Source organism: Dendrobates tinctorius, unplaced genomic scaffold (assembly GCF_039654945.1).
Source record: "Dendrobates tinctorius isolate UK_male_01 unplaced genomic scaffold, ASM3965494v1 ptg000102l, whole genome shotgun sequence".
NCBI classification, from domain to species: Eukaryota; Metazoa; Chordata; class Amphibia; order Anura; family Dendrobatidae; genus Dendrobates; species Dendrobates tinctorius.
This window is the reverse complement of record NW_027361770.1, coordinates 41425208-41452460: the sequence shown is the minus strand read 5'-3', so window position 1 is coordinate 41452460 and position 27253 is coordinate 41425208. Positions and strand designations below refer to the sequence as shown.

At 42.5% G+C, this 27253-nt stretch overlaps 1 protein-coding gene across 1 annotated transcript in view; it reads left to right on the top strand.

Annotated features, from left to right (window-relative positions):
* GABBR2 (gamma-aminobutyric acid type B receptor subunit 2) overlaps positions 1 to 27253 on the top strand; it is a 1198492-nt gene that overhangs the window by 1072345 nt on the left and 98894 nt on the right. Inside the window, exons 14-15 of the mRNA XM_073587861.1 lie at positions 9898 to 10008; positions 11760 to 11984. Coding sequence (XP_073443962.1) covers positions 9898 to 10008; positions 11760 to 11984 — 336 coding nt within the window. The remainder of the gene's footprint in view (positions 1 to 9897; positions 10009 to 11759; positions 11985 to 27253) is intronic.

The following is a 27253-nucleotide window of genomic DNA, read 5'->3' as shown; positions in this document are numbered from 1 at the left end:
AATATCTAACACTATTATCTGGACTAAGTCGATGCTTGTTACAATGTGGCCATTAAGAATAATGATGGTGCTAAAAGCATACATTCTGCAGAGAATATAAAACTAATTAGCAGCAATGCTGTCATTTAGATTACGGCTTATTTACAGGTTACGGATGAGAATACCACGGGGGTTGCTGTTGCAGCGCAATTGTATGTATTAAAATTTGTTTTCTAGACGTTATACAATGTTATTATGATATGATACAGAACACATTTAAAGCAACGGAGAAATCTTTTAGGGGATACCAGATATGAAGATGAAATTCTGAGCTAATTTTCATAATCACGGTCATGTAACATATCGGGGCTTTTAGTGATTTTTAATAACGGTTCCTTCAATGTAAGATGCTCTGTACACTACAGGTCCTTAAATGGAATGTATCATCAGAGAAGGACATATTGTTTAAAGGGAATCTGTCTCCTCATTTTTCCCCTATGAGATGCGGCCACCGCCATTAGGAGCTTATCTACAGAATTCTGTAATGCTGCAGATAAGCCCCCAATGTAACCTGAAGGATAAGAAAAACAAATTATATTATACTCACCCGGGGGGTGGTCCGGTCCGATGGGTGTCGCGGTCCTGGTCCGGCGCCTCCCATCTTCTAGCGATGACATCATCCTCCTTGCTTCTGTCGCGGCTTCTGCGCAGGCATAATTCTCTGCCCTGTTGAGGCCAGAGTAAAGTACTGCAGTGCGCAGGCGCCGGACCTCTCTGACCTTTCCCGGCGCCTGTGCACTGCAGTACTCTGAGCAATTGCAAGCTTTCCAGTGTTGATTAATTGCGATTCAAATTTTGGGGGATCATCTAGGAAAAGCCAGTGAATTCAAATTTTAAAATATCCATTCCTCTCTAATAACAGCAATTTAAAAATATATGTTTAATATAAAACCTTAATTTATACAGTAGGCTATTTTCTGATGATGCAAGCCATATTCTAGACTCTGCTGATCAGTTAGTATGGCTAAAGAAAATTATTGTGTATGAACCGCCACCCTCCTATATTGCTCTCCCCTGGCCCACTGGTAAGCATGTCAAGTAGTGTGCTGCAATGACATTAATGGACCTCAGACTCTTCCTGCATTTACCATTCCTGGCTGATCTAATGGAACTTACCCATATATAAACACACTTATGTAATAAAAAAAATATTCAATAGAAATTGCAATGGGAAGTGCATTTTTTTCCACTTTGACTCAATTTATATCACACAGACATAATGGCGCAGGGAATACATGTGGACCACATTGCTGTTCAGTCCAATCTGCAGAAGGCAAGACAGACAATATGCTAATTTTCTTTGACTCTACATAATAATATATCTCAGCGTAACAGTTTTATAGATGTAATTTTATGTTGCCAGCAAGTAACACTGAATTACATTTGCACTAATTCTCTGAAATCATGATTCACATAATCAACCAGAAGTGATCTGGCTTAAAAAAAGGCTTCAGCTGCAATAGCTGGTGCACCAAGACTAAAGAGTAGCTGTGAAGAAGAAAACTGTGTAAAAGGGGCCATTAAATGATGTGCTACAAGTAATGCTGTGAAAGATGGTAAAAATACTATACAGGTGCATTATCTCAGTAAATTAGCATAATTAAAAAGACCTGCAAAGGCTTTCTAAGCATTTAAAAAGGTCCCTTAGTCTGTTTCAGTAGGCTCCACAATCATGGGGAAGACTGCTGACTTGACAGATGTCCAGAAGACAGTCATTGACACACTCCACAAAGAGAGTAAATTTTGCGTTTCATTTGGAAATCAAGGTCCCAGAGTCTGGAGGAAGAATGGAGAGGCACACAATCCAAGTTGCTTGAAGTCTAATGTGAAGTTTCCACAGTCAGTGATGGTTTCGTGAGCCATGTCATCTGCTAGTGTAGGTACACTGTGTTTAATAAAGACCAAAGTCAGCGCAGCCATCTACCAGGAAATTTTAGAGCACTTCATGCTTCCCTCTGCCGACAAGCCTTTTGGAGATGGAAATTTCATTCTACAGCAGGACCTGGTATCTGTCCACACTGCCAAAAGTACCAATACCTGGTTTACAAACAACAGTATCACTGTGCTTGATTGGCCAGCAAACTAGCCAGACCTTAACCCCATAGAGAATCTATAGGGTACTGTGAAAAGGAAGATGAGAGACACCAGACCCAACAATGCAGACGAGCTGAAGGCTGCTATCAAAGCAACCTGGGCTTCTGTAACACGTCAGCAGTGTCACAGGTTGATCACCTCCATGCCACGCCGCATTGATGCAGTAATTGATGCAGAAGGAGCCCCGACCAAGTAGTGAGTGCATTTACTGAACATACATTTCAGTAGGCCAACAGTTTGGATTTTAAAATCATTTTTCAAGCTGGAGTTATAAAGTATTCTAATTTACTGAGATAATGACTTTTAGGTTTTCATTGGCTGGAAGCCATAATCATCAACATTACCAGAAATAAACCCTTGAAATAGATCACTCTGTTTGTAATGACTCTATATAATATACGAGTTTCACTTTTGTATTAAAGAAATTAACTTTTGATGATATTTTAATTTTCTGAGAAGTATCTGTATGTACCTTGGGGCATGAAGTCCTGCCAGTGCGGTATCTGAGACATCAACAGCATCTTACACCTAAGTCATCTAAGTTCATGTGGTTGAACCATGTATTAACCACATGGGCTTTTGTACAATTGTACTGAACATAGTCTTTAATTAATTAAGACTAGCATTTTGTATGACTCTGAGCCTTTGTTTGCCTTGCCAGAAATGCTACTTAAGTCAGTGACTGGAGTAACATTTCTGGCATAAATGACTTAGCCATTAATGTTGAATTTGGCAGGCAGGCAGGCGCTGCCATGCTCCATCCTGCCATACTCCTTCCAGCTCCCCCTATTTTGACAGAGCTGCCCAAAACAGACTTGAAAAACTGCACCATGCAAAAACGTTTTCAAAGTGTTTTACACCAATAAATTAAAGGGATGTATCCTTACAAAGCCAGGTACTGTCAGCACTGACCAGAGTGTGTAATGATGCACTTCCAGATGGTTACACCTAGTTGTCAATTTATTCAGAGATTTCTAGGAACAACATCAGAGGAACGACACGATATAGATTCACCAGAATTGTGACTTCATGAAATACAGTATATCCAATAATAGGCAAGTCAAGAGAACAGACTGATCTTTAAATGTTATGATTGATGCACGTAAACTGCTGAGATACAGTATACAGGGGTTGGATAAAATAATGGAAACACCTAATATTTTGGCATCATAATCTTCGAACATGTTATAAACATGCAAACCGTGACTTATGGTAATGTTTTGTAGTTGATTATTTGTGTTATGTGATATGTGTATGTAAATTAACTGCTTGTTTTGCAGAATTGTAAGAACATTGATGAAAGCCTGATAACAATGGCAGAACGCTCAAATTTTCAAAGAGGTCAAATTGTTGGTGCTCGTATGGCAGGCGCTAGTGTAATAGAATGCTTGGTGTGTCAAGAGGTACTGTCTCCAAAGTAATGACTGCGTTTGAAAGAGAAGGAAAAACATCCGCAGCAAAGCACAGGTCCGGCCGAAAGTCGAAGTTGACTGAGAGAGACCGTCAGACCCTAAAGCGAATTGTGAGAGAGGATCGCAAGACCACTGCTCCGAAAATCACTGCTGAGCTCAATGAACACCTACAGAACCCAGTTTCCATGAAAACTATTTGTCGGGAGCTGCACAAATCTGGATTCCACGGAAGAGCTGCAATTCCAAAACCGCTGCTCTCAATGACAAATGTTTCCAAGCTTTTAGAGTGGTGTAGAAACCTCCAGAATTGGTCCCTCGAGCAGTGGAAACATGTGATATTCTCAGACGAATCATCGTTTACCCTATTTCCGACCTCTGGCCGAGTGTACGTTTGGAGACAGCCGAAAGAAGCATTCCATTCAGCCTGCCTTCTCCCAACCGTAAAACATGGCGGAGGTTCTGTGATGATCTGGGGTGCTATTTTGTGGAGATCCGCCGGACCAATGATATCCCTTCATGGAAGAATTAACAGCGGCGATTATTTAGGCATTTTGGGCGACCAAGTGCATCCTATGGTTCAAGCACTGTTCATGGAGGGGAAGGCCATCTTTCAGGATGATAATGCACCAATTCATACAGCTAGAATCGTTAAAGCATGGCATGAGGAACATTGTAATGAAGTTGAGCATCTCATCTGGCCCCCACAATCCCCAGACCTCAACATTATTGAGCATTTATGGTCGATTTTAGAGATTCAAGTTAGACGTCGATTTCCGCCGCCATCGTCGCTCAAAGAAATGGAGGGTATTTTAACTGAAGAATGGGCTACAATTCCTTTGGAAACAATTCACACCTTGTATGAATCCATACCTCAGAGAATTGAGGCTGTAATCACCACAAAAGGTCGACCTACACCATATTAAACTAACTTTTGTTGATGTTTCCAGGTGTTTCCATTATTTTGTCCAACCCCTGTATGTAAAATAAGGGTGATCTAACATGGAACCTGCATTCATAAATTTGCTAAACTATGTAATAAATGGGTGTAAAGGAACAAGTAAATGGTAACTAATAAACTAGTATTCAAACCTCAAAGCAGATCATTGTTTAACAAAATGAAAAAATGCTTTCATGGATTGTGTATCAGAAGCTTTAATAAGAGGGAACTATTGACAAATTGTAATTGCTATGGTGTTAGCTTAGGTTCAAAGCAATTGTATATATTCAGAAATAATTATAGGTAGTGGTAATATATATTTTTTTCAAGATAAAATATAATCTGTGGCTCTTTAGGGGCCCGTCAATGATGGATACTTATGTCTCTCTGCATACCGCATTGTGGTATCTGTCCTACTATCTGCAGTTTTGACAGCAAGAATAGAGTTGCATGATGTAATTTACTTGGTATATTTTACTTTTGCTCCCTGTCTGCGATTCCCCGGCCCCTCCGCTTGCCTCCGGTCTGTAAATGACCGGCCTCCCCTATCTGAAATCTCAGTAGTGACCAGCAGGAGGTGTATCATTCACAGACTGGAGGCAGGTGGAGGGGCCATGGAATCTCAGACACGGAGGAGAACACCCGGTGGTCAGTCCAGCCCCTGTGCACTGAAATAGAATTGGCAGAAAACTTTACATGGTGATTTAAGAAGAATCACAAAGTGGATTTCTTCACCAAAGGTATCAATGTAATCAGTATTACAGTGCCATTACAGCCATATCTTTATTTTATGTTACAGAATCATGTTGGCTGGTTGTCTTTAAGGCCTTCTCAAATTATTCCTACAGGAATAGAATTCTGAAAAAGGAGCATTAGGCCTCAATGAGACATAAGTGTTTCTTATAGGTGTTCTATGTGTATTTTTCACAGATAGAACATGAGCCCACTATAATTTGTCACACCAGGGAAGGTGGAGCAATGTTAATGAACCCGCTAGACCACAGAGGACTCTGTGGAAGTTGAACCCTAGGAACCAGCCGGACAAGGATGTCAGATGAATTAGCAAAGCTTTATTCAGGTTATAAAGCAGCTGAACCCACAAGGGAGAACCCCCTAGACTGAAACACAAAATACTCCCGAGGGAGCTCCAGTGAGTGAACCCCTATACAGGGATAGATTCGGAGCAGCCAAGAAAACCCACGTTCAATAGCTCCAGAGACCAGAGGGTCAGACCCAAACAGGACAGTGGTACTGGGAGAGGAGGAACGAGAAGTCCAGGGAACTGGAGAATGAGAATCAGCAGGGCCCAAAGATACTGTCAGTGTCCAAAAGTAGATTTTAGGTATTCAGCACAATGACACTAGGGAAAAAGCACTGGATATTCAGGCAATACAGAATAAGCAAGCGCTGATCTGGGACCTGAAAACAGCAGCTAAGAACAAAGCACAAAGTTGCCCAGGCACCTCCCAAGGACATGAGGACTTTAAGTATGCCCAGACCATCACAGCACAGACAGCCCTAATAGAGAACAGGTGCACTGCTGCTTTAAGTATGTGCAGGAAGCGGGGCACGCCTCCAAAGAATATTTCCAGGAGACCTGCCAATGGGATGCAGGTTTCTAGCAGGGAACGGAGCTGCCGATCGTCTGGAGCCACGGACAGGGTGAATTAGGTGCATAGCGCCACGTGAGGAGCGCCGGTCTCTCTGTCCATGAGAGACCAGGCCCCGCAGCTGAGGGCATGATACTATTCACATGTCCATGTTTTTTGCAGACCATTTGTCTATGCAAAATTACGTAGACATGTCCACTTTTTCCAGCAGCACGAATGAAAAGTGGCAAAAAAAGTGTATGAGTCTGTGAAAAACACAGACAGAACACAGATGGCATCTATGTGCCATCCATGTGCAGTCCGTGTGTAACATTGCAAAGTATCGGTGAAGTTTAGTAATTTGATTATATAGTTATCCATACTTTATATACACAGATAAAATACTGGTTGCACACTAACCAAACACTGATGACACACGGATCCAGAACACTGATGTGATGATACCATTTATTTGCATGCATGAAAAACACTGACCTCTGAATGAGGCCTTAAATGGTGGCCATTAAGATTGATGACTTTGCATGTAGGGTATAGAAAATATACAATATTGGTCATATCAGAGTTTTACAGCAGCAGCTACGAATCATTTACAAGACCATTCACAGTTTCCTATGTTACAGAATAGCACTGTATCTGTAAAAATGTTATGCTATACTGTAGCATTTTATTTTTTTCACAGCCATCGACATCAGTGGGTGAGAATCACCAGATTTATGGAAGAAAATAGTGCATGATTTTTTTTTCATACACAGATTCGGTCAGTGATGAAGATCACTCATATGCACTGCCCCATCGCACAACATTGGTCATACTGTTACTGCAGTCCGTTTTTTTACGGACAACACTTGGACTGAAAATATGGTTGTGTAAACTTAGCATTTCTGTGAGAGTTCTGAAGAAGATAAAACATGATATGCTTCAGGAAAATCGGTTTTAAATGAGATTCTATCCCTTGAGGGAAAATACAGATCCACATGGAGCCACCATACGGCAGCACATTGAGTGCCTGGGAGTCCATAATCACACAGGCTTATTTAGTTTTCTAGGCTTTTTGGTTTCCAGACAACATATTCCTATAATACATAAATGTGTATGTCAATGCTCTTAGCGCTTTAAGTCATGACATAATACATTCTACAATGTCTTGCTACCTTCATGAATATCTTTGGTGAAATGAAGGTTATTTACTATCTACTGTTTTTCCACAGTCCAGTGCTCAGAGAAGATAGTCCGCTTTCTCAGATCTTCTAAACTATCTATCTTTCTGTGAACGCAATCTCTCCAGGGACATGGCTCAGTTGTCTTTATTATCCCCCACAGAGTGTTTATGCTGTGCATCTGAACAGTCTTCATATCAAGTGGGCTCATTAACTCCCCTTGTGAATTCATCACAGTCTCCATTACCTCCTGAAGAATTAATTCAGCATCCGTTTCCTGCAGGTGCACTGAGCATCTGCCAACACGTGTGCCACAATTGATATAATAATATTTATAGCAGCCCATAAACATGAAAAATGCAGGAGATTAGTAACCTAAAAATGTTCATCTACAGTGGAGGTAGTGGTAGATTGTAACTCATAGATGTCATTAACGACATCGTAATGAAAACTATTGGATCCAATTAGAATGGAAACAGAACCAAACCATAGGATTAGGGCTGTATAACCTGTTTAATCAAAGAGATTCTTTAGAAACACGTATGAAAGAAATAGGTAACAGCAGACTGAGTCATTTAGAAAGCCAGTGGTGCATTACAATCGTAACTATCAATTGCTAGTTCCTCTAGGCTGATTAATTGACGGTGAAGAAGACTGAAATGGAAGTAGAATGACTTAATGTTACCCAAATATGGATGTTATGCGTTTTCATCCTTCATCCTGAGCATTTTCCACTTTAGCTTGCTTAAATGAGTCATATTAGCCATCCGCAAAATCTTTTGTCCATGAACGAACAATTCCTTTTTTTTTTGTTTTCCCCAGGATCAGAAAGTTTCCCCTAAAATAGCCTAAATGCAACGGCTTTTTTTATACAATCGAAAAAGAAATTTCCCCCAAAATTCACAAAGCGCAATGGCCCAATTTACAAATCTTCACTAGTTGTGTTATAACTAGTGGAATAGCGGCATTGCCAACTATAAACCACTGCGTAAGCCAAGTCTTTTCAAGTGCGCGATGGACTATAAACCACTGCGTGTCTGATAAATGCTCTGCTTCATTTGCCTTAGAAGAAAACATTCATCTATGGGCAGCTGTTGATGAGCTAATTGGAGACCACTTATATAGCCAAAAAATCAATTTACTCAAGATGTGTCTTGAAAAATTATGCTCAAAGGGGTGCGCCATACTGAAATCAGTGTAAGACACAGCTGCTCTAGAAGGAATTTAGAGATGTTGCATTCATAGATGAAGGAAAATGATGTATATATTCAGATATCTTACTTTTTTGCAAAAATATGTTTTAATAACTACACAGTTAAACCTTGTAGAACAACCACATTCAGAAAGACAATCTTTGGTTTAGATCACATATTTTGGTGATCACATTAGATCACATATTTTGGAAACAATTTTCAGTTTTATTGTATGTTATGGTCATTGTCCCTCTTTTTTGAGCAATGTGAATGTGCAAGGATAAAAACTATGAAATAAAAAAGGGATATCCACAATGTATGGACGTGGACAGAAATCTCAGTTTGACACTGAATCAGGCTCCGACTGGCCCACTGGGAAAGAGGTGAATCACCTGGTGGGCCCCTGCGCCGAATGGGCATCCAACCCATTTGAGCAGAGTTTAGCACAGTATTAATGCTGTATGTACAAAGAAACTACCCAGTTTATTATTATATGGAAGCATAGGTAAATTTGTGAGCAAGGGTAAAGTAAAATATGTTGGGCCACGAGAATCAATGTTACTGATAGGCCTTGGCACCCCACTTTGACACTGCACTGGACCATACACTTTTATGAAATCCACCCCCCCACCAAAAAAAGCACCAAAAAAAACTTCTTGAAGAAGGCTATACAGTTTTTTCTGTAAAGTACAATACTTTTAACTCATACATTGTGACCCTATATCCTTTCTCTGTCATATTGGTTTACTAGACATAGGTCTGCTGAAAAAAAGATGGGACACAATTATTTTCTTATCTTCATCTTCCATGTACGGTATATAGTGCAAAAAATATTATTAGATGTGCCTATTGTCCTTTCCAGGAAGGATTTGATTGTATAGACCAGAATTCAATGGATGGCTGCCATGGTCTGATATCAATGCTTAAATAACATAAGTACCTCCCATATTTTACCATGAGAATATTGAAGGCAAAAGACAGAATTTCAGTAACGTATGCATAAATGGAGATTAAGGCCGTCAGGACTTGAGGATCTCGAGAACATTGGCAAATGTTTCCAGACCCTTAAGCACTAAAGAGATTAGTGACAAGTATAGTAACTGGCAATAAATGCTTGCTGTCATATCATCTTTTAGAGGAATGTATGATATGCTTAGACAGCGCAACTGCCGCAAGGGAGCAGTAACTGACTTCTGTATATTAGGGGCATCCAGGTATTGGTATTGTCTCTATGAGTGATGACTTTAGATATATTTTTACCAATTATTTTTTTCAGTTTGGTTTGCTTTTTGGAGTCTATATAAAAGTAGTGCTATACAGAACTCACATGATACAATTTTCCTAACACCTTACATTTTGAAATCTCCATTGTATTCTATTGATCTTTTTTTATTGATGTCTGAGTGTTAATATATTAATATAAAAATTACAAATATATATATTGCTTGTTTTCAGCCGGATCCTGCAGGGAGAGATATTGCAATTCTTCCATTTCTGGAGCATTGTGAGAACACTCACATGACGATCTGGCTTGGAATCGTCTATGCCTATAAAGGGCTTCTTATGGTAAGTAACTGTTCACGTAGAAGTTTGAAGATGCAGAATTAATCATGAGAATCCCTCACTGACTTTTATACAAGTTATTATGACATTATGCTTATAGGTAAATGCCAGGAATGGTTTTATCAGTGGTAAAATGGATGTACTGGAGTCAGGAAACAACCCAAGGAAAATTATTTCACAGTACCGCTTCAAATTCAAGTACGCATGGGGTTTTGTTCACTATAGGGCCTTAACAATACATGGAATAACAAAATGGCTTCTTGTTACTGTGATGAACAGAAGAAGTTCTCTAAACAAAATCCTATTTTCTGACATCACTTCCTGCCTTGCAGTGACTGACGGAGCATGCATATGCTACTTGTCACACTGGGGAGCGTAATGATTCATTTTACTTGCTTCTTGCCATACTTAGGTCCAAATTATGGAGTTTTATTTTGAAGGGCACCTCACTCATACTGGCCAAACTGCGGGTAGCATGAATCAAAGCCAGTCTGATTGTAGCCAATTACGTGTTTCTCAGCATTTCAGAGTAAAATCGGTTGGAAAAGCTGGCAGGAACTTTAGGAAGTGACCTGACTAATAAAGTGTGGCCCCCCCCAGTCAGCTTCTGCAAAAAGGGCAAGACCTGTCAATTAACTGAAGCAGGGTCAAGAGAACCTGGAGAGGGGCTGCATCACATCTCATATGGTCCCAACCGACTTTTCAAACTATGTTTTCTCTGAAATGCCACAGAGTTTAACAGAAAAATGTACCTGGTGGCAATCGCGCAGTCAGGCTCTGATTCTTGCATTGCCCGTGGCTTGGTTCTAATGACAGGTTCCGTTTAATATAAAATACTCTTCATATGGCATAGTTTCATTAAAAAAGCATATACATATTTGCCATATTATTACTTCATAACAATATACTAGCTGATGAAGAAATAAATCTTTTTCTCCCCAATCTAAGAAGTAGACCCTGCACGCCTTTAAATCTCTTCATTGAAGATTATGGTTGTTGTAATAGGTGGCTACACTTCACAATTCCCAAACTAGAATAGAGAGAGCTGCACACACAGGCAGCCACCATCCTAACCTTAAGTCTCTTGATATATGGGGGGCCCAGATGTGGCCACACAGTGCTCTATTCATGCTTGGCAGTGATGAGTGAACATGCTCAGATAAGCATGCTCAGGTGCGAACCGAGTGATTTGGCCATGCATGAAAAATATGAGTCCCAGCAGCTGCATATCTTGCGGCTGTTGAACAGCTGCAGCACATGCAGAGGTTGCCTGTTTGTTAGGTAATCCCGGCATGTGTTGCGGCTGTTGAACAGCGCGGGAAATTGAACAAATTATTCGAGCTCGCCGAAGTTGCTCGGTTAGGGGCCGAGCATGCTCTGATAACACCTTATCCCAGCACGTTCGCTCATCACTAATACTTGCCCATTGCTGGTCCTGAGCAGTGTGCTTCTCTTCTTCCCTCTGACATAGAAACTGCTATATACAGAATGTCGTGGGTGGCACATAACTGCATGGTAGGCCACATGTGAATTCCTGTTTTACATCATCATTTGGATGTACTTTGCTATAAACAAGTTATACAGGGAAATACATTGATATAAATCAAATCAAAGCCATATTAATATAATATATAATAAGTATGGCACAAGGAGTAACACAAAATCTACTGAACTTTAGTCAAAAATGATATTTTCAAGGAAAAAAAACAAACATATTACAAAAATAATTGAATTTGTCTCTTTTTTCCCTTTAGTTGTTTGGTTGTTTTTTGGCCTGGGAAACTCGGAATGTAAGCATTCCAGCACTAAATGACAGCAAGTATATTGGAATGAGTGTGTACAACGTGGGCATTATGTGTATTATTGGAGCAGCAGTCTCCTTTCTCACCAAAGACCAACCTAACGTCCAGTTCTGTATTGTGGCTTTAGTGATCATATTCTGCAGTACCATCACCCTCTGTCTAGTTTTTGTGCCAAAGGTAAGTTATTTAGCCTTCCATGTTTTTTATATCTCTTCATTTTGCCCAGTGATCATTTTATCCTCTCTGCCTTCAACATGCACTGAGTTGTGACCTAGATTTAGAATGACATGTTAAAGCCCAGTAATGCTCATCTCCCATTCATACATCTGAGTATTAACCACTTAAGTGCAGCTGTAAATTTACGATGCAGTAAATATGTGGATAAAATAAGCCACAAATATTACAAGAATAAAAAGCATCAACAGTAGTAATGGTGCCAGTAAATCCACTCATTACAGTAAATGGTAATCCATAAATGAACAGTTCTGGAATGCAGTGATTTCCTTTTTAATCCTTCAGTAATGTATGATACACCATTGTTCCCTAGTGCTTTTAAGACCTAGAGAATGTTTCAAGTGGTATATTATAACCATATTTTATATTTGAGCTTTCCTTTCCATTGCACTTAATATGAAACATAAAAAATGGTCTACTGTACAAACTACCATTGTGCTGGTGGGACTGCTAAATTGTTTTTTCCACAATGTAGGTGTGGAATGTGCACTAATCCAAGCACACACAACAAGGTACATTTAAGAAGAACCCATGCTCCAATTTTCCGGTTCTAATAGAAAAATGTTTTTTTTTCTCAAACTATTACAATTGGAAACTGCCCGCCCTCAACAATTTTCTGAAAAAAGTGCAAATCTTAGTGGTATTGATTGGCTAGAGTAAATTTTAGCTGGCTTAGATTGAGCTTTCTAGCACACAGGGTGCCCAACATGCACCAAATATATTGGGAGGTGTAAATTTGGTGAATCTTACTCCAGAACTTTTTTGATGATGACTGGCATATAGACAGGGGTATTTTCAAGTTGTCTTCTGACAAGCTCACAACTCTGCTGTCTCCTTACTCCATGGATGGAGGGCAACACCTGGAGTGACCATTCTGGTCAGTTTCCTTTGGGTACTGTCATTGTTCTGGAGTCAGCAATGTTATCACTATATTTGCATATATTGAGATAACACAAGCACATGATCACACAGTAACAAGCACACAGCTCAGCAAAGTAAAAGCTATGATTACAACTGCTCTGGGAACTTCCAATGATGGGTGCATAGGGATTGTGATAATGTAGAACTGAAAAGAGCATCTCTGTCAGGAGCTGATCGGGAAGGGGACAGAGGTGAGCAACAAACTGCTTTATAGAGATGAGTGAGCTGGAGAGAACTGACTGGTGTCTCAATAGTTAACTCATGTACATACTACCCACAATCCAGGCCCATTTAGTCAATCTCCTCGGATGGAATCTATATACCACAGTATGTAAGATAAACACTTTTATTGCAGGAGAATGAGCAAATCAATTGCAAACTAACTTATTATTATGTTATCTAACTAACTAAAGCAATATCAGAAAAATACCCACTTACTGTAAGGACATTTTCCCTAGTTTTTCTGGAGACAATGTTGCCATTATTTATAGTAAATGTATAAACATGGAGACCTGTCTGTCGATTCATGCGGCCCAAACCAGGGGCATGGTGGATCAGAGCCTGGCTTCACAATTGCATCCAGATCTATTTTTCACAGTAGCTGAGGCTATTATGGCATTGGCCCAGGACAGTTTCTTCTATTGCTGCTCTAGGTGATTGACAGATCTTTTGCTAAATACACACTTGGGAGAGACCTGTCAATCACCTTTAGGGTCAAAGTTGTCTGGGGATGGTGCCAGACTAGTGTCAGGTCTCTGAAAAAAACAAAGACAGAAACATAATGAATCTGATTAAATACCCTGCAGTAAATAAATAAATAGCATAGTACATGAAAATAATATACGGTACTTAGTTAACAGGTTTTTTGATTAAAAAAATGTGAAAGCCATCCCGTCTCATCACGGTGACCGCAGTTGGTATAGTCCTAACTCTAATGTTAAAAGCCTTACAGTTTGTCAAGTGACATGCATGTAGATTAGGGATGAGACGTACTGAGCCCAACTAGTGGACATACAGATAAAGAAGACCACATCATTCATGCCCAGCTCAAAAGGAAGGCAGGCCTCACCTTTATATGCACATGATGCAAAAAGGCAGAACAAAAACCCAAAAGGTATGAACTGGGATATAAACTGGTGTGCATGCAGCGTGTAAGCGCACGTTCACACTAGCCACTAAACAGAAAAAAACAAAGACCGAAATAGTGTCAGGTAGTGCCGCAGTGTTTCAGAGAAAGTTATACTTGGCTGCAAACTTGCAGCCAGCTCTGGTTCTTGCTTCACCTCAAATTGGAAGCATGAATTAAGTGACAGGTTTCCTTTAAACAGTTCAAGGGATATTTTGTTAGGCTTTGTCCCACCCACCTGCCAAAGTGAAATTTCCCCAATTTTTTTTTTTATTGCAGCCATAAATGTGTCTAAATCCTGTCCAAGCGGCAAGGCTTGCCCATTTTTCCATCTAGCTTTACAAATTGATGCTTATGGCAACAAAGGCTCTATCTTATGGTGTCAGTGGTTCATAAATGTGTACAGTTTTCACATTATTTTGCAGTAAAATGCCCCCCCCCCAAAAAAAAAAGTTTGAAATACGGATAAATGTGGGCCAGAGTGCACAAAGTATAAGTTTTACAAGAGCTGGGTACTTTACTTTGTATGTAGGTGAATTTCTGACAAAAATAGTTTTGTTCTGTATCATGAAATTAACAATATGTAAAACGCAACAAAGCTCAAGAAGAATCACCAATTGTAGCTCCTTGTCATATATTAAATGCTGACTCCTCACCTCCAGACTGATTTCAAGACATCAGAAATCCAAACCAGCATAAGCACCTTTCATTTTTACCTTCAAAGTTCTCTTCTACTTATAAAACTTTCCACATATCTGATTTTATCGGTTCCAACATTATAAACAGTTTTAAAGATCTCAGAAATTTATAACATCCTAAGATCCTTAAAGCCTGACTGTAGCACATAGGTAATTCAGCAGCTTGCACAAAAAACTCAGCTGTTGGCGGTGTACTGCAATATTATAAAGCATAACGTGAGAAAACTGCTGTCTCAACGAATAAAGCCGATATACAGAATTTTAACTTTACTCAAATTTAGTACAAGTGTAAAATTCTAAATAAAAAAGAAAACTACACACCGTTAGGATTTGTGAAACTGCAAGACTTGCTGAAAATGTACTCAGAGATCGGCAGCCCCTTTAGCAAACATAACTGTACCATGAGCAATATTGGTGTCAATACTGCAATATAATAGACAGTAATGTAGGGGACACAACTACTATGTAAACAATACATCCAAAATGAACAGAAGCTAAGTCTAAAATTATATATCTTTATTGCAAAATATTCATAAAAACATCAAAACATGTAAAAAGGGTGGAGGACATAGCAACAGAGTCACCGCATCAAGGGTAAATAGCAATATCAACAATGCGTGCTGAATAAATATATCCATGAAATAAGTTGGTTGTGTGCAAAAATGCAGAGAGATCAAAAAAGTGCCATCAGATTGAGCCATATAAGTATGTGCCAATGATTGTTGTATAGTAAATGCAAAATTGCACAAAGAAAATAAATAAACTCCATGGAAATAGTAATTTTCCCTTCACCCATGACAGCACCACATGAGAGAGGGATCCGCCCCGCCAGGACAGGAACCTACTGAGACATAAGGGGCGGCACCTCTCCCCCGCTTCAGTTGGGTTCCTGTCCTGGAAGGAATCCCACTGTGGCGGTGCCTGTCATGGGCGAAGAGAAAGAAGACCCAGGCCCGTCCCGGCGCGGGAAGAACAGGTAGCTTACCTGTAGCGCCGGCCGTCGGGTCCTGGAAGCGCAGTCCCCGGGGTCCCTGGGGCTCCGGGTTCGTGCGGGCGTGGATGGGATCCCGGTGGCTCCGGGAAGCCCCCACCGCGCCGCCCTCCCCTCGCGCACGCCGCATCTCGATCCCCGTGGCAGGGGAGAGACGCTGGCGTCTTCCGGCCGCTGACGTCAGCGGCGCTTGGAATGCTGGGTGCGCCGGCTGACGTCAGCAGAAGGCGACGGTGTAATGGCGCCGGGTGCGACGCCGGCCGGCTTTCTGAAGCGCTGGGCCGGCGGTCGCAGGGGGGAGGGGAGGAAGACGCTCACCAGGCGGAGGCATGCAAATTAAAAGGGGAAGACAGCGGTAGATCGGCGGTGCAAGATGGAGTCCGAGCAGGAACGTTCAGCGTCCCTGCCTCCCTCACAGCCCTCTGGCAGAAAGCATGGAAGCCATTCAAGCAGCAGTCTCGCCCCAGCCGCAGGTCGGGGCACTCCTCAAGGTCCAAAGAGCGCGGGTCAGGTGCTCCGACGCAGCCTCCAAATCCGGTACCCTTGATTACGGGTGGTGAGTGATCTTCGTGAATGTCAGCAGTTTATTAATAGGGGGTTTTTCTATTGTATGCTTCACCCTGTAGGAAAGGCCCAGAAAAGCAGGAAGCAAGAAGAACAATAGGGATTGTGCTATATGTAAATCTCCCCTAGCAAGAGACTGGCAAAAAGATCTCTGTGCTTCGTGCATTCAGCGAACTATGGCGGAGGAAGCGCCTAGTTTCGCAGCCAATCTAATATCTGCCCTCAGGTCAGAAATGGAAGGCTCAATTAAGTCCTTATTGAAAAAAGGGAAAAAAAGCAGGAAGGATTTCCCTAGTTCCCCCTCAGATTCCGCGTCAGTATCATCTCAGGCGGAAAAATCATCCTCCTCAGACTCCTCAGATAGTGACACAGGGGGTAAGCCATGTTTCCCTGTAGAAGATACAGATGCCCTCCTAAAGGCCATTAGAACCACAATGGGCCTACAGGAAGAAAGGGCGGCTAAAACCCTAGAGGACGTCATGTTTGGGGGGCTTCAGGAGAGGAAAAAACGAACCTTTCCAGTAAACGCGAAAATCCAGGCGCTTATTGAGAAGGAGTGGAAAAAGCCTGAAAAATCGGGGGCCCTTCCATCCGCTTCTAAGAGGCGATACCCCTTTGAATACAAGGATACGGAAATATGGGACAAAGTCCCAAAAATAGATGCAGCGGTGTCCAGGTCTTCCAAAAGGTCGGCCCTGCCCTTGGAAGACGCAGGGGTTCTTAGAGACCCGCTAGACAAAAAAGCGGACTCATATTTGAGGCACGCATGGGAAGCAACAGCAGGAGGTCTTAAGCCGGCGATAGCGGGCACCTGCACGGCACGCTCCCTCATGATCTGGCTGCAGCAGTTAGAAGAGAAGCTGGCGTCAAGGGTCCCAAGAGAGAAGATCTTATCAGACATGTATCTCTTGCACGGGGCAGCGGCTTTTCTGGCAGATACCTCGGCGGACTCTATGCGATTAACAGCCAGAGCAGCGTCACTATCAAATGCTGCTAGACGCGCGTTATGGCTTAAAGGCTGTCCGGGTGACCTTCAGTCCAAGGCCAAATTGTGCTCTCTCCCCTGCGATGGCCGATTCCTGTTCGGCAAAAACTTGGACGATATTCTGGAGAAAGCAGGCGATAAGAAAAAAGGCTTCCCCAGATTCCCTATGGATCAGAGGAGACAGCCCTTTCGGAGGGGAAGATTCAATAGAGGACGTCCTCCCGCTGACAGGAGAAGATGGGAGGATAAAAAGAAGAAAGAATCAGGGTTTATGTTTGGTGGAGGCACCTCCACCTCCAAAAAGTCACCACAGTGACGCCAGTATTCCAGTAGGAGCGAGATTGGCACTCTTTTTCCAGGCCTGGGAAAAGATCTCCTCCAACACCTGGATTCTGAGCATCCTAAAAGAAGGCCTGAAAATCCCCTTTATTCGTCAGCCAAAATCCGTGGTCGTCATCACACCTATCAGGAAGATGACCGAAGAACAACTGGCCTTAGAAACAGAAATCCTGAGCCTGATAGACAAGCGGGTACTGTCCGAGGTGCCACGCTTACAGGAAGGAAAGGGGTTTTATTCGCCCCTTTTCCTAATAAAAAAACCGGATCAGTCATTCAGGACAATCATAAATCTCAGACGCCTCAATCTATGGATAAAGAACCCGACCTTCAAGATGGAATCAGTAACTACGGCAGTGAAGCTGCTACATCAAGATTGCTTCATGGCCGTAGTCGATTTAAAGGATGCGTATTACCACATCCCTATCCATCCAGATTACCAGAAATACCTGAGGGTAGCGCTTTATATTCAGGGCACACTAAGGCACTTTCAGTTCAGGGCTCTTCCGTTTGGCATATCCATAGCCCCGAGGGTCTTCACCAAGGTCATAGCGGAAGTGACAGCCTTTCTCCGGATTCACGATACGGTCATAATACCATACCTGGACGATTTTCTTATAGTGGGCAGTTCAGAGGACCACTGTACAGCGCAGCTGACTCAGGTGATCAACACCTTGCAAGAGTTAGGGTGGATAGTCAATTTCAAAAAATCAAAATTACAACCCCTAAAGAAACAGACCTTCCTAGGATTTATACTGGACTCAGAAAGGCAAGAGTGTCTGCTCCCAGAGTCCAAGATAGAGAAGGTGCAAAATCTGGCCTTGGCGGGCCGAAACCAACCATGTATGACATTAAGAAAAGCAATGTCCCTGCTAGGTACCCTAACATCCTGTATTCCGGCGGTCAGGTGGGCTCAGTTTCACACCCGGCAACTCCAGGGGGAGATACTAAGAGCACAAAGATCGCTAAGAGGGCGTTTGGAAGGAAAGCTGGAGCTTTCCTTAAAAACCAGAGACTCTCTCAACTGGTGGTTGAACGAGACAAATCTGACCTTAGGAATACCATGGGACAGACAGGCGACAGATATAATTTTAACAGATGCAAGCTCCTCGGGGTGGGGGGCACACCTAAGGGGCCTCATAGGTCAGGGTTCCTGGACACCTCAAGAAAGGAAGGCATCCTCCAACCTGAGAGAACTGTGGGCAGTGGGCAAGGCCCTAAACCACTTCATTCCGCTACTCCAGGGTCAAGATGTACGCATCATGTCAGACAACAAGGTAGCAGTGGCATACATCAACCACCAAGGAGGGACAAGATCACACTCCTTAATGGAAGCAGCAACAAACATTCTGAGCAGGGCAGAGGATCACCTACACTCCGTGACAGCCCTACACATAAAAGGGGCAGAAAACATAGAGGCAGATTTCCTGAGTCGCAATACCCTGAGGCAAGGAGAATGGGCACTAAACCGATCCATTTTTCAAAAGTTAATTCAGCTTTGGGGGGAACCGGTGATAGACCTCTTTGCAAACAAGCACAACAGGCAAACAGAAAGGTTCTGTTCTCTAAACCCAAGGGAAAACCCATGGGCAGTGGACTCATTGCACATCCAGTGGAACTTCAGACTGGCTTACGCGTTCCCCCCAGTGGCTCTGATCCCGACTGTGGTAAGAAAAATCAGAAACGATCAAGCCAGGGTGATTCTAATAGCTCCATTTTGGCCAAAAAGGCCCTGGTTCGCTCTGCTACGGAAGATGTCCCTCTCCGATCCTTGGGTTCTGCCAGAAATCCCGGACCTACTAGTTCAGGGTCCAATATTACACGCTCAGGTCAAAGGATTCCATCTGACGGCGTGGAATTTGAAAGGTCGCTTTTAATAGATAGGGGGTTCTCCCCTGGGCTGGTGGCCACTCTGCAAAAAAGCAGGAAACCGGTGACTACTAACATCTACGGCAGAACATGGGATAAGTTCCTACAGTTCTTGGGTAAGCCGTTAGGGAAAGAACCTCCGATTAGTGACATCCTAGAGTTCTTACAATCTGGGTTGCAGATGGGGTTAGCAGTAAACACTCTTAAGGTTCAGGTGTCGGCACTAGGGGCGCTCTACAATTGCAAACTGGCATCAGATAGGTGGATAGCCAGATTTATTAAATCCTGCCATAGAGCTAGACCTATTCCAATACCTAGAATAGCCCCCTGGGATTTAAACCTGGTGTTAGAAGCCCTTACAAAAGAACCGTATGAGCCATTACATCAGCTACCCCTAAAGTTTTTGACCCTAAAAACGATCCTGTTAGTAGCCCTCACATCAGCCCGCAGGATAAGCGACTTACAGGCTCTCTCAGTAAATCCTCCTTATACGCAAGTCTTTCAGGATAGGGTAGTGTTAAGAACAGACCCCAGTTATCTGCCCAAGGTAGTGTCAGATTTCCATCGGGGTCAGGAAATTGTTCTTCCATCCTTTTGCGAAAATCCAAAAAATCTGGGGGAGGAAAAATTCCATAGTCTGGATGTTAAAAGAGCTCTTGTAGAATATATATCTGCCACTAGCCAGTGGAGGAGGTCACAGTCCCTATTCGTAGCTTTTCAGGGTGCCAGGAAAGGCTATGGGGTTTCAAAAGGGACTATTGCTAGATGGATCAGGGAAGCCATTAGTGTAGCCTATTCAGCTAGTGGTATCCCGATTCCTGACGGCATCAAGGCTCATTCCACCAGAGCCGTGGCGACCTCCTGGGCTGAAAAGGCAGAGGTATCAATCGAACAAATTTGTAAGGCCGCTACCTGGGCCTCACCTTCAACCTTCTTTAAGCACTATAGATTAAATCTATCCTCCTCTGCTGACTTAACCTTTGGTAGAAGGGTGCTGCAAGCGGTGGTCCCTCCCTAAGGTGTTTCGAAGTCTCCAAAAATCTCTCATGTGGTGCTGTCATGGGTGAAGGGAAAACCACCATGGTTACTTACCGGTAGCCGGTTTTTCCGGAACCCATGACAGCACCCGTACATTCCCCCCCTTTTTCACTGTATGGTGTGCACAATTAGTAGGGTGTTTTGAGTGTTGTGGTGTTGGATAAACATGTAACTAACCGGGAAGTCCTCTCAATGCTCTGTAACCCAACTGAAGCGGGGGAGAGGTGCCGCCCCTTATGTCTCAGTAGGTTCCTGTCCTGGCGGGGCGGATCCCTCTCTCATGTGGTGCTGTCATGGGTTCCGGAAAAAACGGCTACCGGTAAGTAACCATGGTGGTTTTCAAAACACCAAACAGGGGTAACTGGTATCAAGAACCGTCTGGAAACAATTGCATGCAAGTGCAAATAACAATGTGTAAAAATATACCCCAAGGCTGGAAATGAAGAAAGGTTTGAAAGATTATGGCATATTTACCTTAATAGCGGGCAGGAAGACCCCGACGCGTGTTTCGCGGTAGCTTTATCAAGGCCCCTTGATAAAGCTACCGCGAAACGCGCGTCGGGGTCTTCCTGCCCGCTATTAAGGTAAATATGCCATAATCTTTCAAACCTTTCTTCATTTCCAGCCTTGGGGTATATTTTTACACATTGTTATTTGCACTTGCATGCAATTGTTTCCAGACGGTTCTTGATACCAGTTACCCCTGTTTGGTGTTTTGAAAATTACTATTTCCATGGAGTTTATTTATTTTCTTTGTGCAATTTTGCATTTACTATACAACAATCATTGGCACATACTTATATGGCTCAATCTGATGGCACTTTTTTGATCTCTCTGCATTTTTGCACACAACCAACTTATTTCATGGATATATTTATTCAGCACGCATTGTTGATATTGCTATTTACCCTTGATGCGGTGACTCTGTTGCTATGTCCTCCACCCTTTTTACATGTTTTGATGTTTTTATGAATATTTTGCAATAAAGATATATAATTTTAGACTTAGCTTCTGTTCATTTTGGATGTATTTATTATTTGAAGCATTTTGGTCTCCTAGGTGATTTTGTTTTTGAATATACTATGTAAACAATGATGCTCTGATCAGATGAGACCAAAGTAACATGTTTTGGGTTAAAACCAAATTACCATGTTTGTGGAAAAACTATCATTGCATATGATCCAGAAAACACCTTCTCCACCGTCAAACATGGTGGTGGCATCATTATGCTATGGAGATGCTTTTCCTCAGCAAGGACAGGGAATTTAGTGTAAGTTGATGGGAAAATGGATGGAGCTAAAAACAGGACAGCCTTGTTAGAGGCTGCAAAATACTTAAAACTGGGTCATAGGTTCATTTTCCAGCAAGAGAACAGCTCTACACATACACCCAAACCTACTGTACAATGGAATATATTTGATAAAAGCAAAGTAATGTGTTTGAATTGCCCAGTCAAAGTCCATAACTAAATCCCATTGAGAATCTGTGCCAAGAATTGAAAATTGCTGTTCACAGACTCTCTCCTTTCAATCTCACTGAGCTAGAGTTTGCAAAGCAGAATGGACAAAAATTTCAGCTTGTAGATGTGAAAAGCTGGTAGAGATATACCCCAAAAGACTTGCAGCAATAATTGTAGCAAAAAGTGGTCCTTCAAAGTATCAAGTCATAGAGGCTGAACACAACTGCACATCACAATTTTCAGATTTATATTTTTAAAATATTTAGAAAACCACGTATCATGTCTTACACTTCACATTGCTTCTTAATGTTGGTATATCACATAAAATCCCAATAAAATACATTTAAGTTTGTGGGTGGAACATGAAAAAATGTGGAAAAGTTAATAGGTTCTGAATACTTTTATATAGGCACTGTATATGTGTATATTGGACAGTTAAATCCTATGACTGTGATGTTCATAGTCACTTACTTTCCCTTTTATTTCCCATTCAGCCCAGATGGCCATGACCAATTCATACATCCAAGCAAAAACATCTTTGCCTTATCACTTTTCTATCAACCTCCTTATAATCCCCCAGTTTTAAGGGCCCGTCACACTAAGCGATATCGCTAGCAATATCGCTATAACGTCACTGGTTTTGTGACGTAGCAGCGATATCGCTATGTGTGATACTTACCTCCGACTGGCTCCCCCGCTGGTTATCGTTGATCGCTCGAGAATGTCCTGGACCATTTCTTGTCGTCAGCTTCCTTCTGAGCTTCCTGCTGTGGAGACAAGCGACGCGTGGACGTGGGTGGGAGGACGTCTTCATCACCTCGTCTGACAGGTAAGTAGTGACTGCCGACCGCTGCTATGTCGCTGGTGAGATCTGCCTGTTTGGCAACTCACTTACGACCAGTTAGCGATGTACCAGCGATCCTGACCACGTCATATCGTTGTCGGAATCGCTGGTGCATCGCTAAGTATGATGGGGCCTTTTCTCAAAACATATAGTGCTAGAACCAGTGCCCTCTTCAGTAATAATACCTCCTCTATGTCCAGCACAGTAATAGTATCCTCCTCTTTTGCCCACACAGTATCAGTGCCCCCTTTCTGCCCTTGGACAGCAATAGTGTTTCTCCTAAACTTCTTCCTAATAGTCGTGCCCCCACACACTTCCGGACAAGCAGCTGAACTGGAATCTGGCAGAATTGCCAGATGGCCAATCTGTACCTGGAGGCAGAGCTCTCAGTTTTTTTTTTCAACATAAACCTACTGTACGTAATAATTTTGTTCAGGAACAATTCTTACTATGTATTCTCTGAAAGAGCATCAGTTAGCAAAATTAAATTTTAACTTGTTTTTGACCAGTCATAGTTTCAAAGTTTTTTTTAAAGTTTTCAGCATGTATAAGTGAACTGTGAGATCATAAAAGGTGTTGTTCACGAAATAATCCATGATGGTGATGTCTCCTATTTCCTGCTGAAACCCATCCTAGGCACTTATTAGGTACTGTAACTTATTTGCTCACTCACCCAAACAGTTCTCCTTCAATAGAAGTCTTCAAACAGAGGCTGGACAGACATCTGTCTGGGATGATTTAGTGAATCCTGCATTGAGCAAGGGGTTGGACCAGATGGCCCAGGAGGTCCCTTCCAACTCTACCGTTCTATAATTCTAGGTTTACAACAGGACATGGAGCAGGAGAATAAAAAAATGCCTGCTCTGCCGTTTAAGGCTAGTTTCACTCTAGCGTTCAGCAGAGCTGCGGAGGGCTGCATAGTTCCTCTGTGAAGCTCCGCCCACTGCTGCATCTCCTCCGGTCAGCTCCGCCTACGTCTGCATGTGGCCTGCGTACCTATCTTTAACATTGGGTACGTATGCCGTGCGGATGTATGTGGATGCGCCCGCATGCGTCGTTTTGACGATGCGGCGACCGCAACAAATTTCAACATGTTGCGTTCTACGCTGGTCGCTGCAACATCAAAATGACACATGCCGAAGCATCCGCATACATCCGCACAGCCTGCGTACCCAATGTTAAAGATAGATACGCAGGCCGCATGCAGACGTAGGTGGAGCTGAATGGAGGAGGTGCGGCAATGGGCAGAGTTTCAAAGAGGAACTACGCAGCCCTGAGCAGCTCTGCGGAACGCAAATGTGAAGTCGGCCTTAAGGCCCCATCTCACATAGCGAGATTGCTAGCGAGATTGCTAATGCGTCACCAATTTTGTGATGCAACAGCAATCTCGCCTGCAATCTTGCTATGTGTGACACATAGAGGCAACCGGCCCCCCTGCTGGATATCGCTGATCTTGCAGGAATGTCCTGGGCCATTTTTTCGTCGTAGGCATCCCGCTGGCCAGCATGCATCGCTATGTTTGATCGTTGGATCGTTGCTGCATCGCTGAAGAGATCTGCCTGTTTGGCAGCTTACTAGCGATCATTTAGCGACGCACCAGCGATCCCTACCAGGTCACATCGTTGTCGGGATCGCTGGTGCGTCGCTAAGTGAAACGGGACCCTAGGTCTGTGTGCTTTGCTGTAAACTACTCATTTTCCCCAGAGTAGCTGAATCATTCTAAGCTCTTTGTAGAAACAGGAAGTCTTTTTTCCCTGCATTAGTCATCTTAAGAACTACAATTCTACATCACTGCAAAATCCCTGGCAGCTCAGCTTCCCCCTTCTTCAACTTCTGACCCAGCTGCTCTGCTCCTCCCCCCTGACTTTTTCAGTGACATTCATGAAGGGAAAAGAGATTTCCTTTTTCTACATATAGCTTAGAAGGATTCAGCCAGTCTGTATTTAATCACGTGATTAGTGTTGAGCATTCCGATACCGCAAGTATCGGGTATCGGCCGATACTTGCTGTATCGGAATTCCGATACCGGCTTCCGATATTTTTTCAATATCGGAATTCGGCATCGGAATCGGAAGTTCAAAGTTGATTGACGGCCTGACGTCATCATGATGCGCGGTGTGTGCGCATCATGATGCGCCGTCATTTCGGGCCTTCCGGGGGTCTCTGCCGGCCTGCCGGGGGGCTGTGTGGACTGCCCGGGGTCGGTACCGGCCTGCCGGGGGGCTGTGCCGGCCTGCCGGTGGTCTGTGCACCCTGTGGGGGTCTGTACCGGCCTGCCGGGGGGGTGTGCCGGCCTGCTGGTGGTCTGTGCACCCTGTGGGGGTCTGTACCGGCCTGCCGGGGGGCTGTGCCGGCCTGCCGGGGGGCTGTGCTGATGTCCGGGGGTCTGTGCAAGCATCGTCCGATGGGACTACAAGTCCCATCTGGCGATGCCTGCTACCATGACAGTGATTGACACATTAGCCAATGATGGGACAGTAGTAGTAACATCATCCGGCTAATGTGTTAAATGTTAAAAAAAAAAAAAAAAAAAAAATACTACATACATACTACATGCTACATACATACTACATATATACTACATGCATGCTACATACATACTACATGCTACATACATACTACATATATACTACGTGCATGCTACATACATACTACATGCTACATACATACTACATATATACTACATGCATGCTACATACATACTACATGCTACATACATACTACATATATACTACATGCATGCTACATACATACTACATGCTACATACATACTACATATATACTACATACATACTACATACATGCTACATACATGCTACATAATGCATGCTACATACATACTACATACATACTACATACATACTACATACATACTACATGCATGCTACATACATACTACATACATACATACTACATGCATGCTACATACATACTACATGCATGCTACATGCATGCTACATACATACTACATGCTACATACATACCACATACATACTACATACATACTACATACATACTACATGCTACATACATACTACATATATACTACATGCATGCTACATGCTACATACATACTACATACATACTACATGCATGCTACATACATACTACATACATACTACATACATACTACATGCATGCTACATACATACTACATGCATGCTACATACATACTACATGCATACTACATGCATGCTACATACATACTACATGCTACATACATACCACATACATACTACATACATACTACATACATGCTACATACATACTACATATATACTACATGCATGCTACATACATACTACATATATACTACATGCATGCTACATACATACTGCATGCTACATGCATGCTACATACATACTACATACATACTACATGCTACATACATACCACATATATACTACATACATACAATACATTCATACAATACATACATAGACATACAGTACATATAACATAGAGTAACATACTTACCAATACTTGTCACATTGTTCCCCGAAGCCATTGTCTTTTCCGGAATAAATATTAACATAACAAACCACAAAAATACTCACCCACGATCCGAAGCAGTCCACGAGTGTGTCCCACGACGATCTTGGGTAGAGAACGGCAGCATCAGATGATGCTGCCGTTCTCTACAGGCTGCAGGAATCCAATGACGGAAGGTAGGTATCCTTCCGCACTGTATTCCTCCGCCACTTAAAAAAAAAAAAGAGTCCCTAGTCTCACTTTATGCCATTGCTGCGTGGGAATTTCCCACACAGCAATGGCATAAAGTGAGACTAGGGACTTTTTTTTTTAAGTGGCGGAGGAATACAGTGCGGAAGGATACCTACCTTCCGTCATTGGATTCCTGCAGCCCGTAGAGAACGGCAGCATCATCTGATGCTGCAGTTCTCTACCCAAGATCGTCGTGGGACACACTCGTGGACTGCTTCGGATCGTGGGTGAGTATTTTTGTGGTTTGTTATGTTAATATTTATTCCGGAAAAGACAATGGCTTCGGGGAACAATGTGACAAGTATTGGTAAGTATGTTACTCTATGTTATATGTACTGCATGTCTATGTATGTATTGTATGAATGTATTGTATGTATGTAGTATATATGTGGTATGTATGTAGCATGTAGTATGTATGTAGTATGTATGTAGCATGCATGTAGCATGCAGTATGTATGTAGCATGCATGTAGTATATATGTAGTATGTATGTAGCATGTAGTATGTATGTAGTATGTATGTGGTATGTATGTAGCATGTAGTATGTATGTAGCATGCATGTAGTATGTATGTAGCATGCATGTAGTATGTATGTAGTATGTATGTAGTATGTATGTAGCATGCATGTAGTATGTATGTAGTATGTATGTAGTATGTAT